The sequence below is a fragment of the Capra hircus genome, chromosome 16, assembly GCF_001704415.2.
Source record: "Capra hircus breed San Clemente chromosome 16, ASM170441v1, whole genome shotgun sequence".
In the NCBI taxonomy this organism is placed as follows: Eukaryota; Metazoa; Chordata; class Mammalia; order Artiodactyla; family Bovidae; genus Capra; species Capra hircus.
This window is the reverse complement of record NC_030823.1, coordinates 22,654,767-22,674,961: the sequence shown is the minus strand read 5'-3', so window position 1 is coordinate 22,674,961 and position 20,195 is coordinate 22,654,767. Positions and strand designations below refer to the sequence as shown.

The 20,195-nt window shown below is 37.5% G+C and overlaps 1 protein-coding gene across 5 annotated transcripts in view; it reads right to left on the bottom strand.

The window, feature by feature from the left end:
• Positions 1–20,195, bottom strand: part of MARK1 (microtubule affinity regulating kinase 1) — a 141,120-nt gene that overhangs the window by 10,037 nt on the left and 110,888 nt on the right. For 3 of the 5 annotated variants that reach the window (XM_018060170.1, XM_018060173.1, XM_018060172.1), the window contains exons 10-16: positions 15,061–15,160; positions 13,916–14,028; positions 10,835–10,988; positions 10,333–10,526; positions 6,743–6,843; positions 5,162–5,326; positions 2,480–2,734 (exon numbers count right to left, since the gene is read on the bottom strand). In XM_018060170.1, coding sequence (XP_017915659.1) covers positions 2,480–2,734; positions 5,162–5,326; positions 6,743–6,843; positions 10,333–10,526; positions 10,835–10,988; positions 13,916–14,028; positions 15,061–15,160 — 1,082 coding nt within the window. The remainder of the gene's footprint in view (positions 1–2,479; positions 2,735–5,161; positions 5,327–6,742; positions 6,844–10,332; positions 10,527–10,834; positions 10,989–13,915; positions 14,029–15,060; positions 15,161–20,195) is intronic. The other 2 variants (XM_018060174.1, XM_018060171.1) reach the window with 1 other exon arrangement.

Sequence of the window (20,195 nt, the reverse complement as noted above, 5' to 3'; positions counted from 1 at the left end):
GGGTATGCCTGGTGCGCTCAAGGACAGTCAGGTGCCCTGAAAGGCTGGCAGGGAAAGGGGCAGAGTGGGGAAGATGGGAGTCAGAGCAGGAATGGGTGGCCAGACTACGGAGGCCACTGGGAGGGCTCTGAATTGTATTCTGAATGAGACAAAAAGCAAGCTGAGGATTTTAAATCAAGGACTTACATTGCTGGGGACACGACAGGACAAGGGCAGAAGCTAGGGCACCTGTGAGGAGCTGGAAGACATACAGTGATTGAGACCGTGAGGGCAGTGGTAGGAGGGCTGGACGCCGCTAAATCCTGGAAATGCTGTGAAGGCAGTGCCAAAACAACTGCTCACGGAATGACGTGTGGTGTGAAGAAAGGAGGAAGAGGCAAGGATAATCCAGGCTCAGGGTCCGCAGCAACCGGAAGGACGGTGTCGCCATGACCTAAAATGGCACAGGCTGAGGGAGGGACAGGTTTGGGGAAGAGAAACAAGGGCTGAATCCTGGACAGGTTCTGTTGGAGAGTCTATTTCACAACCAGGTGGAGAGGCCAAGTAGACAATTGGATACAAGTCTGTCCTTCAGAAGGGCGGTCTGGCTTAAATATCTAAACTGAGACTGTTAACATATGATGGAATATAATGGCATGGGCCTGAATGAGACCACCAAGAGTAAGGAGAACCAGATAAGACAATGTGTCCAAAAATCATGCCCTGAGGCAGGCAGGTCAGGGAAGGGTGGGGGGACCTAACAGAACCAGCAAAGGAGCCTCAGAAGGGACAGGGAGCCCAGGAGGGCAGAAGGCCAAGTGAGGAAAAGGTTTCAGCAGTCTGGGGGGGTCACAAGACCATCAGGAACTGGCAGGAAGGGAGGGGCTGTGTCAAGAGCGCCTGGCAGAGAGCCTGGCCCACGGGAGATGTCCACCTTTGCTGATCGCCTACACGGCAATCTCCCATCCTAACCTCGCAATGATGATCTCTAAGGCATGTTCCAGCTCTGACAGCTGGTCCTGACTTCTTGTCCAGTGCTCCTTAGTATGTTTCTCTCTATGATCTAAATTTCATTGCAAATAGAAATATTTTCCATGATGCTTAATGTACAATTAGTAATCAAGCATTAAACTAAAAATCTATTTTCCTTCATCTTAAAATCAATTCTGGCTTAACCATAAGAAAGTACTGGCTTTTAAAAATGGATTTAAATTGCCAGTCAAATGCCAACTACGGATAATCTAACTGGTGCCCCACAGAGGGTCATCCAGCACTTTCCACGGTCATGGTGACTGTGGGGGAGCTTTCAGGTCTTTATTACTGTGGCGTGGTAACCGCCCAAATGGTACAAAATCACTGTCTGATATGGTTAGAAACTGACTTTGCATAAGGGTATTTAAAGATACAAATGCAGCTGCGTGATCTTGGGCAAACCAATCGATGAACAGAGTCTATATACAGTTCCACAAAAAGGGAAGAGACTATAGACACTGCTTCTCTTTTCTACACCCACTCTCTGAAACCCTAGGAACACTAAAAACATAGAAAATTAAGTATTTAAGCAATATTTTTTAGAATAAGTATAATACTTTCTTACCCATAACTTCTTATTTGCTCAAATAACTACCCAGTATGGAGACTTAACTTCTTCCCTAGTGGAAGCCCTCAGGGCCTTGCCCACACGTCTCTTTCCATTCATGGTTCATTCTGTACTGTGGCCGGTGGCAGACAGTCTGCTCCTTTTGGGGCTGAATCTTGAGGGCACAGATGCTGTCTCTTCATCTTTGAAACTTGCTCAGCACTGAGCACAAAGCTTTGTACCTACAGGACTTTTGTGGGGCTTTAGCAGGACCTGATAGTGGACCAAACTTACATCAACCTGCACTATGTTCAGCACTCGTATAATCAATGGGTGTTATATACTTACGTTACTTTTTAGAAAGGAGTACAATTTCACAGTGTTACTTAATTAGATTACTACACTTGTATTCCTTTTGTGTTTACTGTGTTTTGATGTTAAGATTTTATGATGTTACATTACATAAGTAATATCTGTGACTCTAGAACATAATAGGCTTTCTATAAGTCAGAATAAAAGGGGGACTACATGTGTGTATGTGTGTCATTAGTGAGCGATTTAAAAGTATTCTTAAGTACCATTTGAAGGACAAATGTAGTCACATTTAATTCCATTTTCTAAACAGAGGCTTTTAAGTAGGGAACATTTTTTGTTAGAACACACATTTTTTTTATGCCAAGTTATGTTCCTCCTGCTCTATTTTACAGAATTTTAAAATTTTCATTTTGTTCTTTTTTTTTTTCCTTAAGGAAAAAGACTATGTCCTCCTTGATCTTTTTCTTCAAGCTTCTGTAAAAAGAGCATGTCTTAATGAAATGTCATAAACCCATTTTGGAAAAAAATCAGTGTAGAGGTGAAAGAAAAAAAAAAAGCAAATATCCGTACCCCCTAGAGGAAACAAAATAGTGCGTTGGTACTGACCTGCGGACAAATTTGGATGTTATTTTGCTTATTATACCAGTGGACGTGCCCCTCCTGGCATGCGCGAAGGCCCCCGGCTCGTGGGACGGGGAGGCGGGCGGCCCATTGTAGGCGGCGGTGCGGCGCTCGCGCAGCTGCTCCCCGTGGAAGGTGCTGCGGCTGGAGCTGCCGCGGGGAAAGCGGGTGCGGTCGGGGGTCGAGGCGCTAATACTGTGAGCAGATGGCGACGCAGCAGGCACGCGCTGGGTTGTGCTGCTGAGACACAGGAAGATGCGTTACGCAGGGTAACCACGGAGAACAGTTTTGCTCATGCTAAAAACTGTTAGAAAGTTGCCATGGCTACTTTTAATCGGCCCTGTTCTATTCGTTCTAGTGACAGATGTGATGCATGTGTTCACTGTAATTACCAAGACACTATCATTTCAGACTAAAGGCCTTTTATAAAAATTTAGTTACTAAAGATGGAGATATTTCTCCATCTTTTTTTTGATGTTCTTTCTCAAGCCTTCATCAAGCATAGTAGAAAAGCTTTTGCGTACTTATATAAAAATAATATGTACAATACATATATTTTAAAAAACCTATTGAATTTTGGCCTAACTAAAAAATTTATGATATTCTGATTCAATTTGTTTGACTTAGTATGAATAGAATGCTAGATTTCTAATTTAAAAAATAGATACACAACAAGCAACAAAGATTTATTGAATAGCAGAAGAAACTATAGTCAGTATCTTGTAATAACCTATAATGGAAAATAATTTCAAAATTAATGTGTATATGGATCACAATAAACTGGAAAATTCTGAGAGAGATGGGAATACCAGACAACCTGACCTGCCTCTTGAGAAACCTATATGCAGGTCAGGAAGCAACAGTTAGAATTGGACATGGAACAACAGACTGGTTCCAAACAGGAAAAGGAGTACGTCAAGGCTGCATATTGTCACCCTGCTTATTTAACTTCTATGCAGAGTACATCATGAGAAACGCTGGGCTGGAAGAAGCACAAGCTGGAATCAAGATTGCCAGGAAAAATATCAATAACCTCAGATATGCAGATGACACCACCCTTATGGCAGAAAGTGAAGAGGAACTAAAAAGCCTCTTGATGAAAGTCAAAGTGGAGAGTGAAAAAGTTGGCTTAAAGCTCAACATTCAGAAAACTAAGATCATAGCATCTGGTCCCATCACTTCATGGGAAATAGATGGGGAAACAGTGTCAGACTTTATTTTTGGGGGCTCCAAAATCACTGCAGATGGTGACTGCAGCCATGAAATTAAAAGACGCTTACTCCTAGGAAGGAAAGTTATGACCATCCTAGATAGCATATTCAAAAGCAGAGACATTACTTTGCCAACAAAGGTCCGTTTAGTCAAGGCTATGGTTTTTCCAGTGGTCATGTATGGATGTGAGAATTGGACTCTGAAGAAAGCTGAGCACCAAAGAATTGATGCTTTTGAACTGTTGGAGAAGACTCTTGAGAGTCCCTTGGACTGCAAGGAGATCCAACCAGTCCATTCTAAAGGAGATCAGTCCTGGGTGTTCTTTGGAAGGAATGATGCTAAGGATGAAATTCCAGTACTGTGGCCACCTCATGCGAAGAGTTGACTCATTGGAAAAGACTCTGATGCTGGGAGAGATTAGGGGCAGGAGGAAAAGGGGACGACAGAGGATGAGATGGCTGGATGGCATCACCGACTTGATGGACGTGAGTTTGAGTGAACTCCGGGAGTTGGTGATGGACAGGGAGGCCTGGTGTGCTGTGATTCATGGGGTTGCAAAGAGTCAGACATGACTGACCGACTGAACTGAACTGATGTATAACTGTATCACCTTGCTGTGCATCTGAAACATTTTAAGTCAACTATACTTCAATAAAATATATGTATTAAGAAAAAAAAAGAAATTACTGAAACAGGGATATAAAGATATAAATCATATATATATATATATATATTCCTGACACTGGAATTCAGTATCAGGAATGCCAAACAAGGGGCACTGCATGCAATTTTTTGTCCCTCCACTGTTCTCTTAAACCAGTCAGCAATGTGGAACACAAATTTTATTGTTTATCAAAAGGCTGTGAATTGAAGGCTTATTTCCTATTTATAATTCACTCCTGAGTGACAGTAAATGCTACCACATACCAAGAACATGATTAACAAACCTATCAGACACGTTTCTGAATTTGAGAATTCTTAACATGCAGAAATACCAGAAAATAATTTAATTTTATAATTGAAAGGGATCTTTGAGATTATTTGTTTCACTAATAGGAAAATTTAAAGTTCTTCTTAAGTACCAGTGACTGGCTGGAGCCAAGATTAATCAGGTCTCAACCCCTAGTCTTGTGGGTTGGAATGTTTCTGTTTGTTTTTAAACCATAAAAATTCAATTTATTTAAATGATAAATTAGGAACAACCCTTTATTTCATGGATGGGTTTAAAACAAAATCCTTGAAGAAAATTCCTCTAGAAAATGACTTAAATTATAAGCAACATTTCTGATAACAGCTGGAGGATGTAGTAAGTTTATGTTATAATTTTTTACCTCTGCCATAAACACTGAGTCTTCTCAAAAAAGCTCTTAAAATGTGATAGCTATCAGGTATTTTTATATGGTGCTATATTTTTTTAAAACTCTTGATGACAAACGAAATGCAACCCCATGTTACCCGGGCCTGTAAGCTTCAGAGCTGTCTTTAATGGTTGGCAGTGTGACTTTAATAGGATGGCCGGAAGCGGACATGGACTTCTGGTGGCGGGGTCGTGCCGAGGGCACAGCGGAGGCCACGGCGGAGCCTGCAGCGGACATGCTGCTTGCGGACATCTCTGTAAGGCTTTCAACATAAGCCAGTTGAGAAGACCATGGAGATATAAAAAAGAAAAGCTGTAGTTTACTAAAATTTAAGAATTAGATTTTTAAAAGTCTAATATCTTTCATGACAAACACTTGAAATCAACAACAATGGTATTATTACTAACAACAATATTTTTAAAAGTGTACAGGGTGAATTTATCACCACCTTCCATGGAAAGTATTTCATACACTCTTGTCCTATATATGTGAATCTGAAATCTATAACATTATTTTTATGGGTAAAATGATTGACCAGAGACACTTCACACTTTCCAAAAAAAAATCAATCACAGTTTGGTGTGATGTGTTGATGTGGCTCACTGCCCACTATTCAATAAGAATTCATAACTAGAGCAAAAATCCTCTCTCTTGAAACATCATCAAAATGCTTTTAGCTCAGTTTTAGGTTAAACTGCTACAGATTAAAGGAGCTGCAGATTAAGATTTAGTAAAGGGAAAACAGTAAAACAGAAGTTAATTCCCGACAACCTCTCTAGCCTAAAGGCTCTCACGTCTGAGGAAGACTCCTTTACCTTTGTATGCCTCATAGTAACATTTACTTTAAGTGCCTATTAACTGAGAGGAAACAAGTTTAAGAATGGTCTGTCAAGTCTACTAAAATGACTAGGGATGGAACTAAACAGAATTTATTACAATAAACTCCGTCATTTTGTGATCTACTGATGAGTAGTAGTCCTTACAACTCACGATGAAAAGAAGTCAAATTTTTTAAATAATAAAACATGATTTATCATTATTTGAAATAAAACACTCTGAGAACAGTGTGGTCTCAATGATCAGTTGAGATGGCCACATTTCTTTAGCGGAAGAAAAACACAGTCTTCTGTATTTGTATATAATGGTGATTAGACAGGGTGGGTGGGAAGGGAGGAGGTAAGGAGGAAGCAGCAGAGGTATAACAGAATAAGATTCAGGACTTCCCTGGTGATCCAGTGGCTAAGATTCCAAGCTCCCAATGCTGGGATCTCAGGTTCAATCCTTGGTCAGGGAACTAAGATCCCATATGCCACAACTAGGACCCGGTATAGTCAAATACTTAAATAAAAATAAATACTTTAAAAAAAAGAACAAGATTCAAATAATGAAGATAAGATTAGGACACTGTGATAGGTTTTGCTATAGGGAATTATTTACTATCAGATTTTATTTAGAAAATCGTAGATTAAGAGATTTACCTCTTATTTTCCCTAAATATTCTTCCACTGCTCCATTCTGCTACACACGAGGCGGTGCCTCAGGAAGCACGGGTGGCTGCCATCTAACTAGCGATTCTGTTTCCTTTCCTCTTCACCTGTTCAGCTATAGGAGTTGTACCAAGAGCACTACTAACGCAGAGCAATGACAACGGCAGTCCTACCTGCATGGCGACAGTTACCTGCTGTCTTTTCCGTTCTGCAATGCTGTGTATCGATCTGTGGTTCTTTCGCAGACATACGTATTCCTTCTTGCCATGCTACCTCCAGGATACACATTGTTCTTTAAGGAGGGGAAAAAAAATGACACACATTAAAAAATTCTAGCTGTAGTTGTACAAAGTCAAAGAAATGAATTCAAACGGCAAGTAACTCTGGAGAAATCCATGGCGGAATTTTAACTTATCAGAATCTTATATTAATAAGCTCTATCTCCCACCTCTCTCTTGAAGGAGTAAAAGGCAGAGCATAGCAAGTGCCTCACCATTTTTTAGCTAACTGCTGTCCTGCAGCAGCAGTTGTTTGGAAGCAACAAAAGAGCTGGGCTTTATTCATGCCTCTGGGAGCGCTGCACAGGTAGCTTGAGGGGACCATGCACCAGAGACAGCCCCACACCAAGTATCACTTAGCTCCACACTAAGTTATCATCACAAACAGGAACCCTGGGGCCCTGACAGTGGAAGGCCACTCGGAAACCTGTGGGTGTCCATTCTGCACCTGCTTGGGAAACCCTCACAGCCACCGGCCATGTGAAGAGACCAAAACGTGTGCTGTGCCACCCAGGGGAATATTTCCTTTTTCCAACTACATAGATAAAGTGTTTTCTTTTAATTAATAAATCTCTAATTTTTGAACATGTAATTATTCCTTACTTTGCTTTTAGAGACTACTCAGGAGGTTTAACTGAAGATTAAAATTTAAGAGGAAATTAACTGGAAATTAAAAATTTAGAAGAAAAATCCTGGAAATAAATAATAGAAAGGAGGGGAAAAAATCCTGGAAAACTATAAAACTACAAAGAGATTACTACAAGCCTGTAAAATTATCCCATGGGAACCAAATGTAGCAACTTAAGAATCCATCTTTGATCATTTCACTGTCTCGGCTGAACTGTCACACGAGTAACCTAATTTTAAACAAAAATCTTATTTTGAATAAACTCATTGTCGGACATGCTATCATACCTCCCCTTTAGAGACCTCTTAAACGTTTCTGGCTGTCTTCAGTTAACACCACTTTCCTTCTCAAAGTGTGACGGGTGAAGCGCTTCTTCAAAACTCGGCCTTCTGAATCTGTGCTGCCACAGGCTGCCTCCCTGGCCTTGTCCCTTTCATGCCATTGACGCTAATACTAAGTAGCCAAGAGAAAAATTTCACAACCAGAATCTTTTGGCTTATGTTAAAAAAAAATAAGTGTGGCATAGTAAATCTGAATTTAAGGCAATGCCTTCTTTAAATGAAAAAAAAATGTGCTTTGGACACCCACAACGCAGGTGACCACTAGTGATTCTAAGGAAGCAAGTGTGCTGCTATATACCAGTACATAGAGAGAGAGGTGGGAGATAGTTATATGCAAGGCAGCATATAACTAAGAGCTACATAATGTGGTCCGGTGATCAGAAAGGCTGATAAGGTAATTTTAGAGTATTCAGTTACAGGAGGCTCCAGGCGGAAGGCAGGACTTGAAATGATCTACAGAAAAGGGATTTTCATAATGTGAGGGGGAACCTTAAGCAAGAGCACCACATAGAGACGGGTGGAAACCGCTGAGTATGTTTATGGGAAAATAAGACCAAGCTGAGTTGAAATGACAGGTACACAGCAGAATGCCATGCAATAAAAGGTGAAATTATTTCTTTCTGTTATATGAGGTGATGACACTCTGGCAACCGTCCTCTAGTTGATATGTAAGTAAGAGGAAGTGATTTGTCTAAAAAACTGCTTATAAAAATATATTAAACCCTATTGTAGTTACATCATTTCCAAATAGATCAGCTGGAATGTAAGTGGCTATATCCATTAATTATTAAAGTGGTTATATACAGCTGTTTCATAGACCAAAGGTAACGATCACATCACATATTTTTAAAACATATGGTTTCCATTACGTGTATAAAACAATAGGTACTGGGGAGTTTAACCCATTTACAATTACAATTATGTTAGGCTTTCTGGTACCTTATTTCATGCTTCTATTTAAACTGCTTTTTTCTTTTTTCTCTCCTTCCCTACTTTTCATAAGCTAAATCACTTTTTTTTTCTTCTATTGGCTTAAAAGTTATACATTTTATTTTTGTTCTTATATTTTTTGTCCTTAAGTTTCTGAACTCATTTTTGCTTACTGCTACAGGTGTCCCTTGTTATTCAATGGGGATTAGCTCCAGGACCCTTGCAGATTCCATGATCTGTGCAGGCTCAAGTCTTTCATATAAAATGACTGAGTATAGTCAGCCCTCCGTGTATCCGCAGGTTCCCTGTCCACAGATTCAACCAGTCATAAATGGAAATCAAGGGCTGACTATATTGATTTCCTAAATTTCCCTCTCATCTTCCCTTTTAAGGCATATGCTTTTTCCTTTAATTTCTATCCCTATCTTCACTTCCTGGATATTGTCCAAAATTTTAGTTCTGAATTTTCATTATTGTTTTTTTCTTTTTTGTGTATGTTATCACCATACATACTGTAGTAAGTTAGCTGATTGCTTTCAACTTCCATATGTTTTACAGAGTATTGTAGATACTTTTCTCTTCCTATAAGAATATTTCCTCAGACAGCAGTGTTTTCAAGTAGGTCATTCAACAAGAACTGAAATACTTTAGTCATAAGAATAGTCTTCTTTACATATGGGGTTGCAAAGAGTCAGACACGACTGAGCAACTGAACTGAAATGACTGATGTTTATATGACAGTTTCGTTGGGTATAAAATTCTGGGTTCAATGTGCTTTTGATATTTAAAAAAAAAACATTTTTCACCCACTTATCTTCTGCACCCATGTTGAGAAGTCTGACGTCAGTGTGCGTCTTGTTCCTTTCTAGGTCACCTCCTGTCTCATTCTGAAACCTTTAAAGTTTTTCCTCTTTGTTTTTGGTATCCACATATCCCACTTTAATGAGCCCAGGAATAAGTTCTCCTTCTGTCTTCTGTATGCCTTTTGAGTCCTTTTAATATTAAGTTTTCCATCATTTTTTTGTTATTATTCCTTCAAATATTTCTTCCCCTTCATTTTGCCCCTTTTCCTTTCTAAACTCACACTTCCTAAATGATACTAATTCTACTTCTATCCTCTGTACATCTTGGCTTCCCTTTATATTTTCTCTTCATTCTTTGCTGCTGCCTTAAGGTAGATGTCTCAATCTATCTTCCAGCTCTCATTATCTAATTTCTATAGTTTTCTGTTTTAAGTAAACAATGTGAGTTAACTCTGTAAATTAATTATTGCTGTAGTCTGCCTTCACTGAACAGCTTATTTGTAAACATAAAATTAAATGCACCAATGAAATATACTATCAAGTAAGTATTACAAAAAGGAAAACTGAGGCAGGAAAGTTTAATGTACTTTCCTTGTGATAAGGTAAATGTTATTTAAAAAATTCATATTTTTTTGTTCTTAAACTACATTTATTAGAAGCTTGGCCCCCTTTGCATGTTCTTTAAATGTGTGATTCACTTTAAATTTTGAAACTTGAAAAAAAAATTTTTAACCTTTAAATTAAAAAATTTCAACAACAAATAACTACAGCATATTGCAATATGTCAGAATAATTACTCACACTTGGAATAGTTGAAGACTTTTTTCTTTCTGGCCCTACAAGAGGACTTGCAGTCATTTCACTTTTTGATCCAACTGTTGTGCTGCCAAGTTTACGAGCCACATCTTTGTCCCACTCCTCTTTCTGTTCACTTTCCACGCTGTTAGCCTGAGGCCTTTTGGTGTATGATACAGCAGGAGGAATGGATGGACCAGCTGTAATTTTTAAAAAAGCATAATCAACTGAAAAGCAACTGACATATTTTCTTCTCACAAACAGAAACTTCTGTATTAAAAATAATCTTTGTTTGCATACTCTACACTTTGAGCTAAGATTAAACTGTTTGATTACAAAAATTAGGTCAGCCCCTGAAAACAGGATTATATTAATCATTCAGTAATATAAATCTGTGATAACTAGGGATGACACAAAGACATAAACATGTGAACTGTATCATGCTTAACAAAAAATGCAAGTTTGGGCAGACTTGGTTTGTCTTTGCACTTATTTGACTCTCCCCCACCATGATCACTAAATCGTCGTTGCTTCTGGTTTGCTGAGATGCTCCGCTGGACCTTCAGGTGAGCAGGGGACTGCAGGGTGCTGTTGTTTAAGTCACTGCTGGGCCGAGACCTCTGACACAAGTTTCCACTGGATAACGATTCACCCCCTTCAAACTATAAGAAGAAGAAAGACGGCCAGCATTTTAAAACAAAACAAGTTCATAGAAACAAAATATACTCTTGATTTTTCAATTTATTCCAAGTCATACAAGGAGCAATCAGAAATAAGAAAATAATGTTTGGATACAGAACTGAAACCTGGCAAATAGGAAGGGAGAGGACCAGCTAGAACATCTTTCCACAAGAACATGTCATCTTCTGTTATCTTGATCAAATGGCTTTGGGTCCTTCTGGGTCCAAATAACAGCTACCAATTCTTGAATGGTTATTATATACTAGCTGCCATGCTGGAGGACTTCCCTGGTGGCTCAGATGGTAAAGGGTCTGCCTACAATATGGGAGGCTGGGCTTGATCCCTGGGTCGGGAAGATCCCCTGGAGAAGGAAATGGCAACCCATTCCAGTACTTTTGCCTGGAAAATCCCATGGACTGAGGAGCCTGGTAGGCTACAGTCCATGTGGTCACAAAGAGTCGGACACGACTGAGTGACTTCACTCAGCTGCCATGCTAAAGTTGCTATATGTGTTACTTTCTTTAATCATTACTGCAAACCTATGATCTATTAACCTGCACTTTTTAGATGTAAAAATTGACGTTAAGAGATTCAAGAGACATCTTTGGGATTTGAACTCAGGTGTAGTTGGGATTCAAACTTAGGATGAAACCTAAAATTTTTACTTCATACACACACATTTTTTGTTTTGTTTGGCTTTCTCCACCACATTCAAAGAACAAAAAATGTGGCTTATTGGCTGTGACTCAGAAATTTCTTAGAACTAAGCATGGTAAACTGGGGATTGATACACTATCCTTCTCACTAGAACACAAAAGTATTTTGTTGCCAGTAACTTCTGACTGAATCACTGACTTTCCAATGAGAAATCTAATATGCAAAGCTGCTAATGATAAAGAGCAGAGTAATGCTGATAATGAAAATTTTAAAAAACAACAGCTAACACAAAGGACATAGTAATGTGCCAGAAAGTGTTTTGAAGACTTAAGAAGTATTAATTCATTTAAACTCTTTCACTCATGCTAAGAGGTAGGTACCATTCAGTTCAGTCACTCAGTCATGTCTGACTCTTTGCAACTCCATGAACTGCAGCACACCAGGCCTCCCTGTCCATCACCAACTCCCAGAGTCCACCCAAACCCATGTCCTTTGAAACGGTAACACCATCCAACCATCTGATCCTCTGTCATCCCCTTCTCCTCCTGCCTTCAATCTTTCCCAGCATCAGGGTCTTTTCAAATGAGTCAGCTCTTCACATCAGGTGGCGAAAGTATTAGAGTTTCAGCTTCAGCATCAGTCCTACCAATGAACACCCAGGACTGATCTATAGGATGCCATCACATCCTCATTTTATAGACCAGGAAACTGAAGCACAGAGAAATTAAGTAAATTGCCTAAGTCACACAGCTTGATAGTGGCTATGCTAGGGTAGGGGATGGGTGGGAGTTCAAACCCAATGACCCTGGCTCCAAAGCTCAGGCTCTTACTACTTATAGTAGTTTTACTAATTTATATCAATGCAATTCAAACATCATTTTAATTCATGCATGGGCTAGGCTGTATGCTTATAAAACTTAAATTAATAGGAAATTAAAGATCTCAGGAGTAAAATCTAAAATCCAAGTAAAAACAGGTCAAAGTCTTTAGAAATAATCATTTATACTATTTCCCACTTCTTAAAATTCTCTTGGCTTGGCTTCTCTGACACCACTGCCCCAGCTCTTAGCATTTCTACTGAAGGTCCCTTTCCTCTGCTGTAACAGTACCTACCTGAGAGGATTAGATGAATTTAAAAAGTAAAGTCCTTAAAACAGCTCCTGGCACATTACTGGGTGGTCCTCTGATGACAACTCACAAATCTATTAATGCTATTCAACTCATTCCCTTCAGATCCAGATCTTTATATCCAAATGACTACTGAACAGCTCCAACCAACAGGAAGTTCAAATTCAACCACCCCGAACTGAACAAGCCTCCCATCTTCCCCCTGAGATTCACTCTTTTCCTATCTTGACAAATACGTCTTATAAAACCAGTCACCTACGCTACAAGTCTGAGGGTCCCTTCTCACTCATTTCCAACAGGTTATCAAACACTGTTAATTCTACCTCTTACATGGCTTGGCTCGTTGTGGGTGTCTGTCCTCTTACATCCCAGAGTTTCCTGTGCACCTTCTCCTCAGAGCGTATCCCACACCGTACCACACTACGGACTGATTCCTTCCCCTCCACACTGAGAGCACTAATAGTTACTATCTACTTATAAATAATTTAATCCTATTCTACAAAATGCCTCCCACCAACTGTCAAAGCTCTGGGCTATTCCTGACTCTCAATTTATACCTTTGTATTTGCTGGCCCAAAGGATCATTTGCTTTTACAGTTCAATAACCACTGGCATAGTGACTTCTTTACTCTCTCTCTCCCTACGATAGATCTCGACTGGCCTTGAGAATTCCTGATTGATGTATAAAAACAATTGACCCTCTACAAGGCAAACATATCACAAGATGACCTTTTCCTGGGTTCCCACCTATATTTTGTTTTAAATTCTGTTATGTCCCTTTGTTTCATTTACTGTGTATTCTGTGCACCTGAAATAACCATGTTGCCTTTGGAAGGGTTCTTGCATTTGGAGGATGCTATTCTCAAGAACCTGACTGAAACGGGGCCTCTCAGAGCTAAGCAAGATACTACGCCTACTCCTTCAAAACAATCTCTTCGTGTTTAGAACAAGATTAGTTCATAACTTAGCACTGTGAATTTTGAATTCTAATAAATAAGATTTTCAGTGTTTTTATATTTTTTTTATACCACCTAGAATATATTTGCTAATATTATATCTATACTGAAGCTGTAACTTAGCTTAAAAAATAATTCACATTAATGTGAAAAGGTGAAAAACTTACTTCAGGTGCTTTTCTACCTAGAAGAATATAAGTAGCCATGACTTCATCATATTTCTGATTTATTAAGGCATCATTTATCTCATCTCGTACAAAACCCATGGTGATCATGATATCTAGAAATAAAAAAAAAGTGAAATTTCTGAAGTTTATTTTAGTAAACAAACCAACAAAAATGGGCAAGTTTGTCCACATTAGATATGAAAACTAAGTTCTAACATTTTAAAGTGTAACTTTAATATAAAAACTTCTGGACTACTAATATACAGATTCTGTGTAGTTAGATACTGTACACCCTCAATTTTTCAGGCAGAAACACTCTCATGAGTCAACATACTCCCGAGCCTACTCCATTTCTCTCTGCCTAGCACATTATTGAGCTGAGTTCCTTTGTCCAAATAGACATAGTATTTGTCTGTGACATACACAGAATACCTTCTCTCTCTTGCAACACATACTCAGCCACTCATGGAGCAGTTTCTCTCATCGCTTGACAAATTTGGTTTCTGAACTGTAGGCAGGTTGATTCTTTGGAAGGCTTGAATTCCACAGTTCTGATCAGATTTCTAACTCCCTCAAATGCTCCTCCTTTGCCGTTCTGCCCTCAAGCAAGACCGGAGTATAGCTGAGGTGACTCAGTTAAAAGTTTCTGATGGCTTTGAGAAGGAAGAGGGAGGAGGTTCGAAGCGGCCATTGACCGGGTGTGGAGGATGGACCCTGCTGAGTTAGTGGGAAACCAAGAGGGGACCAAAGGGCTCCTCCTGCTAACTCAGTGTCTCTGTATTTTTGGTTAAAATATGTGCTACATTTTGCTGATATTTCTCAGTCTGAACAGTGCTGATTCTTAAATCAGTCATTCCTCTTGTTAGGAACTGTTGAAAGAAAAGAATGAGGCTTATTTACATTGTTTCCATTTTTATATCACTGTTGCCAACAAATGTTTTAGATTATAATATATGAGAACAAAATAAGGAACTTGAATTTTGCAATGTTTAGTGTATATCTGCAGAAAGAAAAGATGATAATGCAGCATTTTTCAAATAAAAACTCCTTCCCATTTACATTTTAAACACAATTTTGGTAGACTAAAGGACTCCTGACTTTTAGCCTAGGGAGGAGAGCACCTCTCACAATACTTAAATACTTACCTATTCTTTTTGTGTCATTGAAATCTGGTTCAGGCTCAGCATATGGCTTTAGTTCTTCTTCTTCATGACCAACATTCATCCACCGATCTTTCATTATTTGCTAGGAAATAAACTCTACATTATGTTTGGTCAATCAGAACATTCAACCACTTATATTAGCTCTTTTTTAAGTAAATGTGAAATTTGCTAGTTTAATCAACAAGAATCATGTGACATTTTCAAACTGAAGTTACTGTTTCTAGTTTAATTAGCAGGCCAACAGAAGGTATAGGCCTGAGACATACTTGTATTAATATATCTTATGACAACTATACCCATCATCCTGCACACTCACCAAATGAACTGACTCAAAATACACTGCCTGCTGCCTATGTTCCTCTAAAAGGAGTATTTTCACATTTAAAAATTTTAACATAAAAACCTACTGATTTTAACTTCTGCTTCGTATTTTTATAGTTAAGAATAATGAAGAGATTTTTCTCCTGGTCCTCTACCAAATATCTACTGTGCTGATTTTAAAATCATCTGCTATATTTTAAAATCCTCACTAAAACATTAGGAAAGAAGAGATCATTGGAGATGGAAATCAGGGTTAGTCAATGATGATAGCTTAGAGAATACGGGAAGAGAGGACAGTTAAGATTTAAGTCTAGAACTAGGAATTTTTAAGAATCAGTGTGAAAACTGGCACTGGTGTGCATTACCAGAGTCAAATTTAAGCCGACACTCAAGCAACAGTCAACCCTGGGCTGTTAAAAGGCAACCTGGGAGATGCAGTCTATGGAACGAGGAAACTATTGGCAAACCATATATCACATAAGAGGTTAATATTCAGAATATATAAACAACTTCTACAACTCAATAACAACAAAAAATTGTGCAAAATAAAAAATGGGCAAAGGACCTGTATAGGTATATCTCCAAAGAATATATACAAGTAGGCAATAAGCATATGATAAGAGGCTCAACATTACTGATCATCAGGGAAATCAGAATCGCAGTGAGATATCACCTCATATATGTTAGGATGAAAACTGTCAAAAAAAAAAAAAAAGAAAATAACAGGTGTTGGTGAGAATATGAAGAAACTGAAACCCTTGTGCACTGTTGGTGTGACTGTAAAATGGTATTGTTACTATGGCAAACAGTATGGAGGCTCCTTAATACACTAAAAACGGAACAACTATCCGATCCAGCAATCCCACTTCTAGGTATATATCCAAAGTAACTGAAAACAGGATCTTGAAGAGCTATTTCATACCCATGTTCACTGCAACATTATTCACAATAGCCAAGATGTAGAAAGAATCTAAATGTCTGATGGATGGATAAAGACAATGCGATATGCACATACAGTGAAGTGTTAGCCTTAGAAAAGAAGGGAATTCTGCCATATGCTATAATGTGGATGAACTCTGAGGACACTGTTAAGAAAAATTAGCCAATCATAGGAAAACAAACACTGCATGATTCTACTCATATAAAGGATCTACTTATAACATCCTTTAAATAAAGGATCTACTTATATAAAGGATGGTTTTAAATACAACTCATAGAAACAGGAAGTAGAACGCTGTTTGCCTGCGTTAGGAGGAAGGAGCAATCGGAAGCTACTGTTCAATGGCCAATACGCTGCACTAGACCAGGTGAACAAACTAATCCATTTCAGATTTCATTTGAGATACCTCAACACAAGAAACAAGAGGACAAGCAAGACTCCAAAACTGAAGAAAGTTTACTTTAGCCATCACTGCCAGTGAATGGAGATGACTACTTGCTGAGAAACTCTAGCAAAATAATGGACACAGATGAATTGTGAAGAATTAAACAAATTAACAGTAGGAAAAAAAAACCTTACACATAGGTCCACACATTAAAAGACTATGGACTTTAGATTGGCCACATGAAAATAATTTTTCTTAAATCGTTTTAGCCTTTGTAAAGTATACCCCATATACATCTGAATTTGTACTCAGAAATTTTCATTTCAAAAATGGTTATTATTATTGTTTTTTGCTTTACTACCACTTGTACTAGGCAGACAAAAGCAAGATTTTTAAAATTATCTTAGCTGAAAAAAATGTTAAAAGTAGAAAAATACTTCTTGAGGACTAAAAATGACAAAAAGCAGTAAGGAAGGGCTTTGCTTTAGGCTCAAACTGGTATTATTTTAAACATTTTGGTTAAGGACTGGAAAAATTAAAGAAAATATACAAAGATGAGACACAGAAGAGTTTTTCGGCTTCTTTCTAAAAAAAAAATTCAGACATACATATTCTAATAAATAGGGAAAAAAAAAAAAACCAGTGCACAGCATGAAACACAAATCCTTTTAAAATCATGTGTGATCCTGTCTCTCCCATTATGATCCCAGTTAGGAAGAGCTGAAAGCATTCATATACACAGCCTAAGAAACCTATATAACTATTTAGATCTAGAAACAACCAAAGGTCAAGCAAGGATAATATAAAATCAATTTCATTAATTTTGTTCTCATGGAGGATTAAGGCACGTAACTTATAAGGCCCTAAGAAATACACAGTCATATCTAAGAAGCAACAGGAAGGTATGTAAGTTAAATAAGAAGTTAATAAGACAATAAGCAGATTATTTGAATCAAGATTCTTTAAATCAAATTTTAATATTAACAAATTATATAGTCAGGAAAGACTAAAGCTTACTCAGTGATTCATGACACTCAAATAACACTGAAAAAAAAACCATCAAATTTCATTTATAAAAAATGGGAATTGGGAAATATTTAATATCAAAATGTACAAAGTTGATATAAGTCTGTAAAGCTGATTAACCAGACTCCTTCAGTCAAGCAGTGAAAGGGACACAGAGAGCTTAGACATGAAGCAGCACCCTTAACCTATTCATTAAAAACACTGAGCATTATCTCTAATGAAAGAAACACAAATTAAGGCGATTATGACTGTATTACTACAATAAAGACACCAATTACTAGAAATTATTCTATCCAATATAGAAACAAGCTGTGGAGAAGAAACCCTCAAGTGCTTTAGGTCACATACAATCTTTTTTTGGCAATGCTACACAGGACGTAGCAGACTGCTTGTATCTTCTGACTCAGAAACTATGGGCTTGGAGTATTTATCTAAGCATATATCCCAAAGGAAAAAAGTTTATCACATTAATTTTAGCAAAAATAATGAAAACAGTTCAAATATGCAACAAGCAAGAAAACAGTTAAACTTTGATACATAAAGGGAAGGAGGTCATTCTTATGATAAAGCAAAGAGAACAAACTATAAATGTTTAAGTTAAAAAAAAAGAATGCAATATGACATGAAAACATTACTGTATAAAAATTTGTTTACATATTGCAGACTGGTGTTTTGAAAATGGCTGTTTTTAAAAGTTCACAGATTTATTTTAATTGCAAAGTTGACAATAAAGTTCATATGAAAATAAAAGTGAAGACTAATACAATTTTTAACATTGTTATTTCTAAGGGAGTTTCTTAAGATTTGATAAAAGAAATCTTTTATTTAAACTGGTATCAGGTTTCTCTGGAAAGTCAGTTCTGGGAATTGTGAAGCAGAACAGCCTTTGTATAGTGATATCTGCAATATTATGGTAGCATTTCCAATGTAGACTCACGGTTCCATAGCTGGAAAACACAGTTTTGATAAGCTGAAACAGGAGGTTCCAGACTGTATTCAAATACATCAAGTTGAACTTCTGATGAGCAAATGTTTTCATAATAATAATTTGGATTTTTACTTCTACTAAGAGAATTCTAATACTGTAATCCTTCACATTTTAATGTTAAGGATAAAAGAGTTAAATATTTGGCTACTATTGTAAATGAATCATCATTAAGACATTAAGTACATCTTATCAACTGTACACAGAGATTTTAACATCTATTCCCCTTAAATAATTTTTGTTGGTCTTTTTGCTCTGCTGATTAGCTGAGCTGATGCCTCAATTCTGGAGATTTTTTTATTAAGTGACATGCATATAAATTTGACTCCAGTGATAAAAATGGGTCACAAAGCAGGGTTAAGAGAAGTTTTTTGTCCCTATAAAATTTTAGAACTGAAAAGTGTCCACAATTGTAACTATTTCACTTAATTTCCTATTATAATAGTTGAAAGTAAGTTTAGAAGAGCAGTAATATGAAAGTGGGCTTTTTTACTGCATAGATTTATCTATTAAAACATTATTAACATGTCGCTTGACCCCCAAAGGAAAAAAAAAAAAACCAGAAAAAAATTATAGGAAGGAACTAATCACATTTAAACAAATAATTCAGTAAAAAACATCTGATGATTGATTCACTGATATAAAGCATTTAACTTCCCTGTGGAAGTCACCATCCCTTAACTTCCATCAAAACATACTGTATCTTTCAGTGAAAAGTATTGTGGTAATAAAGTTACAAAGCCCAAACTAACCTGAGAGCTCTGTACACAGGGATGGCTCACTATAAGGCTGCCTCCTAACCAGCATGGAGTCCGTGTCAGAAAGCCCCATTGCTACACTAAAAAAGTACAGTTTAAATGAGGTTAATTCTCTGAATTTTCTACCCTATCTATTAAGGCAAATAAATGAAGACAAAAAAGTACTAAAGAATAATACATGCTGAACTCTGAAATTACTTTAGAACAGGTGAAAATATTCTTAAAAACAGATGGGCAAAATACTTAATAAGTTGTTCAGATTACAGCACCAGAAGGAAAAAATGTTAGACCTTTTTGGTTACATGAGCCTCTGACATCAGTGGGTGCAATATACTTAATACTTTTATAATAGCACCTATTATTATAAATATCTCACATATATGGAACGTATATAGGCAACAAAACAGTGTGGTAAGAAATGAAATACCTGTTTCCAACATGCTCTAGCTATTAAATATATCAAATTTTTTGTACTGATGTTGACAGGGTTCTACTGAATTTTTTACTATTACATACAGTCATGGAGTATTCACTGGATTCAAATTTCACTATCTTCTTTCATCCTTGAAATATCTGTACTTCCTAAATACAAGGTTAGGTTTTCCTTTTTCTTCAACTAAATCAATCTTATCCCTATTGTGATGTTGTTTGAATACTTCGTTGCAGGATGAAGAAGAAGTAAGAGTCTCTAGAGAAACCCAC